General features: G+C 34.9%; 1 protein-coding gene across 1 annotated transcript in view; it reads right to left on the reverse strand.

Moving 5' to 3' along the window:
• LOC104494678 (dynein heavy chain 8, axonemal-like) overlaps positions 1-9,090 on the reverse strand; it is a gene marked incomplete at both ends in the record, with an annotated part of 64,347 nt that extends 55,257 nt beyond the window's left edge. Inside the window, 6 exons of the mRNA XM_010137542.1 lie at positions 1,318-1,558; positions 5,068-5,205; positions 6,036-6,136; positions 7,208-7,270; positions 7,857-7,970; positions 8,986-9,090. Coding sequence (XP_010135844.1) covers positions 1,318-1,558; positions 5,068-5,205; positions 6,036-6,136; positions 7,208-7,270; positions 7,857-7,970; positions 8,986-9,090 — 762 coding nt within the window. The remainder of the gene's footprint in view (positions 1-1,317; positions 1,559-5,067; positions 5,206-6,035; positions 6,137-7,207; positions 7,271-7,856; positions 7,971-8,985) is intronic.
• Positions 9,091-9,334: the final 244 nt, after the last annotated feature.

Raw genomic sequence — 9,334 nt, forward strand, 5'->3', positions numbered from 1 at the left:
TACTCGTATGGAAAACTGAAAAATGCACACTTGAAAACTCATGGATATACTATTTCTGTGGCTTCACATTGTATTATTTCTCCATAACAACATTTCTGAATCATAATTTCTACAAGGTTTAGGGTAATAATGTAGATTCATCACCAGATGAACTCTCAATCTTAATACATTTCAACTTAGGGAATCACAGAATCTAAGAATAGTTTAGATTGGGAAGGTCATCAAGTCCAACAAATGTGTGGAGCACATAGGTGCTGGAGAGCATCCAGAGAAGGGTGACGAAGCTGCTGAAGGGAACAGAGAACAAGTCCTACAAGGAGCGGCTGAGGGAACTGAAGTTGTTTAGCCTGGAGAAAAGCAGGCTGAGGGGAGACCTTGTCACTCTTTACCACTCTCTGAAAGAGGGTGGTAGCAAGGTGGTGTCAGTCCCTTCTCCCAAGGAAAAAGTGATAGGTCAAGAGGAAATGGCCTCAAGTCGTGCCGTGTGAGAGTTAGGCTGGATATTAGGAAACATTTCTTCATTGAAAGGATTGGGAAGCATTGGAACAGGCTGCCCAGGGCAGTGGCTGACTTGTCATCCCTGGAAGTGTTTAAAAGATGTGTAGATGAGGTACTTAGAGCCATAGTTTAGTCGTGGACTTGGCAGTGCTGGGTTAATGGTAAACTCAATCTTAAAGGTCTTTTCCAACCTGAACATTTCTGTGATTCTATGAACATTCTGTTCAAATTGGAGCTTAATTCAGAACTCAGCAGATCAACTTGGAATGCTTCCATATAAATCAACTATGAATGTAATATAACAATAGCTGAGAGTTTTTTCAAGTTACGGGGGATCTTTTGAAGTTGTATGCTTCAGAAGAAGCCATAAAGATCTAGAAAGCTGTTCGTATTAAATATTAATAAACACGGAACATTCCCCTAAAATATCTGATTCATTTACAAATCTTTAAATCATCCACAGAGTGAAAAATTATGTAACCATGATCAGATGAAGTTTTGCTTGGTTTCCCCTCCCCCCCCCCCAAAAAAAAAGGGGGGGGAGGGGGGTTAAGAAAATCGCAGAAAACAGGGCCAGGAAAAATATTACGAGACTATCTAGAAATAAATGTCCAAAGATTTGAGTTGCTACCTCTGTATTTGTTCATATGGATAAAAACTTATAAATAAAACACAAATTATTTAAACTAGCATGATCTTATTGAGAGTCCAGGACATTAATGAAGTGAAAAAACACTTTTAAAAAGGTGATAATTTTATAAATAATCATATTTTTGCTGACAATATAAAGTGAGCAAGGAGGGAAAAGTATGTACCTACTTCAATATCATCTTTATGTTCAAGAATTGATGCTTCCATGATGTTTCGAAGGCAAAAGGAATCAGATTCTATATCAAATTGTTGTCCTGTTGTTTCAGCAATACGATTCCAGTGTCTTTGCTGCATTGCCTTGTTGGTCATCATTTCCAACAAAGGACAACACTCACTAAAATCATCGATTTTTTTCTTGAGATCTAAAAATGCTTGCCAGTGTTTAAGCCCTTTAGGTAGTCTACGGCATCTGCAGTCAAGTTAAATTGATACAGTAGTAAATGCCTTTTTTGTCAAAACAGGAATTGTTTTACAATTTCAACATTTTGAAAACAGTCAAGGAGATATGAAGCAGATCGTGTTGAGGTCAACATTTTCTATGTAAAATTCTAATCTCTGTCGATTAGTCTGCCTTTTTAGAAGAAAGTCATGCAAATGGTCTACTAATAAATCTTAATTTTTAACAGTTTTAACCAATACGCTCTTTGCAAATAAAGAGATATATTGCAGTTTTGCATTAAAATACAGGTTATCTGCTGCTTATCATCGCAAACTCTTTATTGGCAAGCAAAAACCAAAGCAATATTAGTTAAATTTCACTACTGTAATCCTTGTACAAATACAATATTTACTTCAATTTACAATACCAGTTATACACATGGCACATACTAATATACCACTTTGGATGTAGACATGAAAATTAGAAAGATGTGAACACCTTCTCTACTTTTGGTTAGTGATCCTGGAACTACTGACTATAAAAATTATATGCTTATAATGTGAGAAAAAAGCAGCAAAACAGTTAAATGACTATTCACCTCTTTGACCACACTTTTACAGAGCCTACACTCTAAGAATTAAGCAATTGACCCACCGCAGGAACGTCCTAATGTAAATGGTTACATATATATTTACCAGGAAAAGTAGTAAAGCCTGGATCATATTTCCTTTGGTTCTCTCCCTCCCACTGATGTAATTTCATATTTTCCGTAATCAGGCACAATACAGCAGTCCGTGACTGGTCTAGAGCTATGTTGGTGCTGTGTGGTTGCCAGTACGTTCACGTTCATTAGTTCCCTGGTTGCTGCTAACCAGAACGTTTAATACCTGCCTGCCTTTCCCCGCAGGTTGTGTCGATTTTGTGTCGATTTTTGGACTACGGTGAAGTTCTGACTTTTGTAGAACTCATAGGCACATAAGGTTGTGGTTTAACCCCAGCCAACACCTAAGCACTACATGGTTGCTTGCTCACTGCTTCTCCCTCCCAGTGGGATGGGGAAGAGGATCAGAAAAAAAGAGTAAAGCTTGTGGGTTGAAATAAGAACAGTTTAATAAATAAAAAAAGAGTAAAGCTTGTGGGTTGAAATAAGAACAGTTTAATAACTAAAATAAAATAAAATAACAACAAAAATATTAAAAATAAAATAGTTGTAACGAAAAGGAATATAACAAAAAGAGAGAGGAATAAAACCCAAGAAAAGAGAAGCGATGCACAATTCAATGGCTTACTACCTGCTGACTGGTGCCTGAGCAGAGAGTCTGCCTCCCTCAGCCAGCTCCACCCAGCTTCTAATACTGGGCCTGATGTCCTGTGGTACGGAATATCCCCTTGGGCAGTTTGGGTCAGCTGTCCTGGCTAAGATCCCTCCCAGCTTCTTGTGTACCTGCTTGCTGCCAGACCGTGGGAAACTGAAAACCCTTACCTTAGGATAGGCGCTACTTAGCCACACTAAAACATCAGTGTGTTACCAGCATTCTTCTCACAGGAAATCCAAAAGAGAGCACCCTACCAGCTACTAGGGAAAAAACTGACTCTATCCCAGATGAAACCAGGATAGTGAGAAATCTGTCTTGTTGAAAGTTGAAACTAACCAATAGATAAAATGAACCCAAATATTTCAGCATTCTTGAAAACAGGAGCACATGCGTGGTTAGACAGTGGCATAGCAGATCATCTTATTCCTTAGAAACTCAGGCAAAACATCTGAGTATTTTATAAATTTATCTGTTTGCAGCCATTATTTTCACACATTAGTAAAGAGATAACATTAGGTCCTGCGATTTGGGACAGAGGAATCAGATACAGCAAAGAGGCAAATTTTGAAAGACATGCAGCAGGTTCCAGAGCTGGGTGTCCTGTTTTCTTTATTGACTCTTGTGAACTAGGAGATATGGTTTTACACAAAAACAAGACACTATCACAATTAGGTGTCTGTCAACGTCTTGCTTCTTTGAGAGACTCTTAATCCCTGAAATTCTATCAGTATAGGTAATCTCAAATTTGGGAAATTAAAATACTCTTTGGCACATATTTCCTTCATGATAGATTAGTAGTCTCTGGTTAATGTTTCCCACTTACAGATTCAGAAATAAAGCAACTCTAAGACCTGACCTTCAGCTCTGACTGTCAAGAGTGCACTTTGAAAACTATGGAAATTCTTCACTTACCAATTTTATGCTTTATAATGACATATTTGATATATCAGTACCATACCAGGACACCATGGACTAGAAGCCAATAACAAATTAAAAAAAAATCAAGTAAAAAATTCCACATTCTGTAGCAGAGATCCTTTTCCTCTAGTTTAGGAAGATGATGGTACTGTTTTGGGGTTACCTGACCTCATCGGTGTGCTAAGCCATTAAAAACTGCAAAGTAATGCCAAGAGGCAAGATGTTGACAAAATGGAGAATTGAAGGAAATGGTAGGTAAATATGTGGGAGTACTCAACAGCCTAAGAAACAGCTAAGTAATTGCCCTTTTATACACTTCTACTTAAACTCCCTTAACAAAGTCAGTTTCAGAAGGCAATACAATCTAGCTCTTGTGGTGCTCTCTACGTCAGCTGTTAGACTTCAACATGATCTAAGATGGATTTAAAGCTGTTTTACCAGGCCTGCGTTGCTCCGTAACTGCGGTATAGATATACTCAAAAGTACCAAATACTGGCACAAGTACAAATGCCTTTATTTCAGAAATTCATAATGAAAGATTCTGGAATATTGATCTAATAGGAGGACTGGCTCTGTAAAGAAAGTGCCAAGAAAGCAGGAGATGTTTTAGGATAGAGCTCGCCAAGCTTATCGCAGGACTCTATGCAGTAGCAGGAAAGTTAGGCACTGCGATCCATGCAGTTATTCTGTGTCTTATTCTTCTATATTATATTCTTCCCAAAATAATAACTGTACTTTTGAAAATACTAAGAGGAGTTAAATTAAATGTTAGAAAATACTTCTGAATCAAACTAATTACATCTAACACTCTCAACGGTGTCAAAACCATTTGAAGTTTTCAGCACTACCACAATATTTATAACTTGTTTCACAAACCCATACTATTTAAGATACTCATAATTGTTAATGTATTTGAAATGGCAGAAATGTTTTTTAAAAAGGATAAAAATATTCTAAAATACTAGAAAAGTTATTCTTGTATTCAGGACTTAAAATCAATGGACTCATCCTCCTCGTTGAAGAACTTTTTACAAACGAACTTTCAGAACTCCTAACCTTTTGGTGGGTTTAGCTGAGGAGATTGACTTTCCAACTTAATGTATGCCCTTCGCTTATCAAAAGTACAGGTAAAAGTCTGGTTAAAAAAATGTACAGTGCTATTCCACTATTCCTTCAAGAATCTTGTGACTTTATGAAAAACCTTATTCATGGCAGTTTTGTATTTAAAGATATCAAATAGCTTTACTGCAGCCATCTAAATCTTGATGTATTTAACATCTGTTATCATTTATATTACGAACGTACCTGTTTTGAAAATCTAGAAGTTCAGCATTAATTTTTTCAATATCTACATCCACCCAAAGTATCTCATAATAACCATTTATATTGTTTATTACTGTATCATATAATCCATACAATTTGTGAAGCAAGCCTAACTCCTTCCTGGGGGAAAAAAAGAAATCATACTAATAATTTCAATCAGTTAATGGATATTTCACAATTTCACAACAGATAAATACATGGTATCTGCAATATTACTCAAAAAATTCAGGTACATAAATTAGATTATGTTTCTTAACACAGGAAAGAACACTTCATGAATAAAATCCACAAAAAAGAGCAACTGGCATCCACGCTAAACATACTCAGGCAAAGTTTTGCTTTTGTCCAGTTCTTTAAAACTTCCTTTCATCCAGAAGGAACCTAGTTTATGTACATGAGCTGGGTCTGCAGCGCAATGCAGAGCATGGCGAGTGGGGACAATCGCTTTATCTACTTCGGAAGCACTCTGAATTTGCACAAAAAAACAGCCCAAAAAAGGTCGGATCCTCATCTGGTGCGAATCACCAAACCATTGAAATGGCTGGTGCAGAAACTTTAGAATCTGATTCTCATTTGTACAGCTGCTCAAAAAAATTCAGACTTTCGTAAAAGCTGTAGTTGTATTTCTCCGTTCGCTTTTTGTACCACATCTTAATATGTAGTACTATATTTAGTCATCTACTTTTTTTTTTATTAGGACATGGTATTCTGCTCCCTTATAGAGTATTTACATTAATAAAATAATCTGGTATGTTCTGTTACCATAATAAATACATAGAACTATTTTTTATTGGCAAATTCATTAGACCTCTAAAATTTTAATTGGTTTATTTTTATTTAATTTAAGGCAAGGGAAACATTCCATATTACAGTATTTCTGTCTTTGGTGTTCCCTAGGCCTTTCTAACAGACTTAATAAACACCTGAGACAGCTGTATCTTCAGAGTTACCTGACTTTATGCAAGACTTCGTAGTCTGTGACAGGCAATCCTAACAACTGTTCGCCAGATGAGTATGTGATAAACTTTCTCCACAGCTCATCAAAGTTAGCCTGATAAAATTAGGATTCATACAAACAAAATGAAAATGTTTTTGTCTTAAAATAAATCTTAAAATAATTCTATTAGAAGCATATTTAAATATCTGAAATATTTTTGTTCTAAAATTTTGATCGGTTCTCATGTAATGTAATTAACACATATCAAATTCGAATAGCGGAAGTTTATATGTGAAAAAATAATTTGAAGAAGAATTTTATAAAAATGGAATGTAAAATGGGACAAATTAAAAAAAAACTGGCATCAGATGACGAGATATACAGCCTGAAAATACAATGCCTAAAATACAATTATTTTCAAAGTATAGCTGCTGTCCAAAGGATATGATCACCATATAACAGAGGAAAGAAAAATTATTTTGTTGGTTACTACCAATAGGTTCAAAACATTCTCTTGGCAAAATAATAAATGCACCAAATTCAATGAAAATTACTCCATTTTCAGTATGTATTAGATGCGTTAGGAGGTTTAAGTACCTTCTGTTAGTTACTTGGTGCTTTTCACAAACATTTTACTTTTTAGAGTCTATACAATTTGTAAGAAGCTGACAAAAGTCCTGTTGAAAAAATCTTCAAGTTACTCTAAGTTGCAGAGAAGGGAAGAAGGATTAAAAGTAGATGAAAAAGTGGTTATGGACCTATGGACCATGGTTCACAGAAAACAAATATCAAGTTGAATGATGATTATCTAATGCAAAATGTGATCTTTAAAAGATTTAAAAATTGGCTTATGTGACTCATATGTAACCTGGCTTCTTTTCAGTCAGTGAGTCGTGCTTGACTATTCCCTCTTCTACTGCATTAACTAATTTAAGTAAATAATTTCTGCTTACAAAATGCAAAGAGTGGAGCAAGGTTACTTATTGGTCAATCACTCCTTCCACATTAAGAAAAACATTGCCTGAGAGACTCTAAAGTATAGTTAACGTAATACTACACAGAATATCCACCAAGACACATTTACCAAGGATTGTAGATGTGTCTCTTTCTAAACTTCTTTTGATAAGCAATAACAGATCTAATTTTAATTATTTGGAACTATAATTATTTGGTTTATTTTCTTACCTGAAAGATCTGTAGCCTATTACTGGCTTCCTGAGGTGGAATACTTGGAACCATAGGTCCTTCCTTTCAATAAGCAGTTAACAAAAATTGAATATTCATTCTCATTGACTGAAGGCCACTATATATTTACCAACCATCACAAAATGCATATTTTTTCAGTAATCAAAACCCAATCAAGTTATATTGGTAATGCAATACTTAAAATGGTAACTTTAAGAAAAGATAACTTCTATGAAGTAGAAAATTCTTTAGCTTAAACTTCGTAAGGACTAGGCTTTCATTTTCCATATTTTGTTTTCTTTTGTTGTAAACAAAATACCCAGTCAGTGATGTGACTGTCTTTTTTAATGCTGATGTGTGAGCAAAGATGCTATGTGCTACCATTTCTAAATTAATACCTAAATTAATATCTAAATTAAGATTTCATGACAAGTGGTACTGCCAGGGTTTCTTTTCTTTCCTTACAGAGTTATGTGCACTGCTATTTATTCATACTGAAAAGTTTGACCTACAATAATGACTGCTTAGCAACCATGGTATCAAACTTCTAGTAGCTGAGCAGAAAAAAATTACGGCACCCAACCGCTGCAAACCAAAAGTACTGAAAAACTAAGTATGAGTCTTGCAGGTAATTACTAAATCCATTTACCGTTTCATATGACATTTCAAAGTTTGATACGTCCTCCCGAAAAACTGCAACTGATTCTAGCAAATTACTCTTAAAACTGGACTGAACTCGAACCAACTCATCTTGAACTCTGGTCTGACACACAAAGATCAAAATCAAAGTTATTTCTTTAAAAATTGGGAACAGATACTGGAGTTATGTATAAACCAAAATTATAAATAAAATGCATTAAAATTCTGAACAAAGATTAACTATCTGAAGCTAAATAATTTTTTCCATTTATAGTGCTATACATTCAATTTTTGAGACGAAAGTGGAGAGGAACAAAGAAAACAACCAAAACAGTAACAAAATTCCTCTCCACCTTTAAGCACACTCCTTACAAGGGGGTAGAGAAACAAAAGGACACGGAAAAGGTGGGGGGTGGGGGGGAGTGGGGAGGGGGAAAGAAGATACTATTCTTTTCCTTCCTCCTCTCCCTCTAAAAACTATCAAAACCCAAGGGTTCTCTTCCTCACAGATTACTCTGCCTTCTCTTTTTCAACTTTCTTATTCTTTGTTCAAAAGTTTGAGAAAGAACCAAAAGCTGCATGAAATGCAGAACAAAATAGATTGTTGATCTCTTGAGTCCTTTCCAGAGTGATTAATCTATGGGACAGGATTTCACTGAACTGTTCCAATAAAATATCTACATATTTCTGTCTAACCACAGACCCTACAAAAAATGTTCAATAAATATTGAGCTTTTGAGGGATATAAGGCTGTCCAAAACAATAAAGATACATGTGCAATCACTGCTTGAGGATAAGGACGCTTGCAGAGTATGCACATCTTAAAAACAGGTAATCTAAGGGTAGTCATTTCCTGATCAGAGAATAATAACAAAAATTGGAAATGAAGGCAAGCAGAAAGAGCAGAGAGACATAGAAAATTACTCATTTTATTGCAGGTTTTAAGCATATATATAAAACCTACAATAATATTTAAAGAACTCTACAAAAATAAAATTAGAAAGTAAACATACTAATAAAAGGTACAGACACTAATGGGCAACTGAGGGCAAGAGTGACAATTGGTCCCTCACTGTTATTTATACTCTGAAAAAAGCTATTAAAGTCAAATGGAAAATAACATAGTTTTATATACTTACAGCTTTCCTTTGTAACTTATTGAAAGAATATCTGAGTGTACGAACTCCTTCTGATTCCTCTTTTGTAACCTCAGTTTCAAATGTATTTAAAATGGCATAGGCTTCCTAGGTGAAAAAAAAAAACCTTACAAATGATGAATTTCAAGTTCATTTACAAGAACATAGATCCTGTTTATAAGAAACATTTCAAAGAAAATCTGTTCATGTAATTCAGGCATAAAATACATATATTTTAAATAAGGATTTTTTAAACTAGAGAGCAACAGCAAAAAATATTTCTTCCAAGAGGTCTTGGATGAAATACTAGAAAAATATGCAAACACAATAAATTAAAAATATATTAAAATAG

The sequence above is a fragment of the Buceros rhinoceros genome, unplaced genomic scaffold (genome assembly GCF_000710305.1).
Source record: "Buceros rhinoceros silvestris isolate BGI_N320 unplaced genomic scaffold, ASM71030v1 scaffold9686, whole genome shotgun sequence".
NCBI lineage: Eukaryota > Metazoa > Chordata > Aves > Bucerotiformes > Bucerotidae > Buceros > Buceros rhinoceros.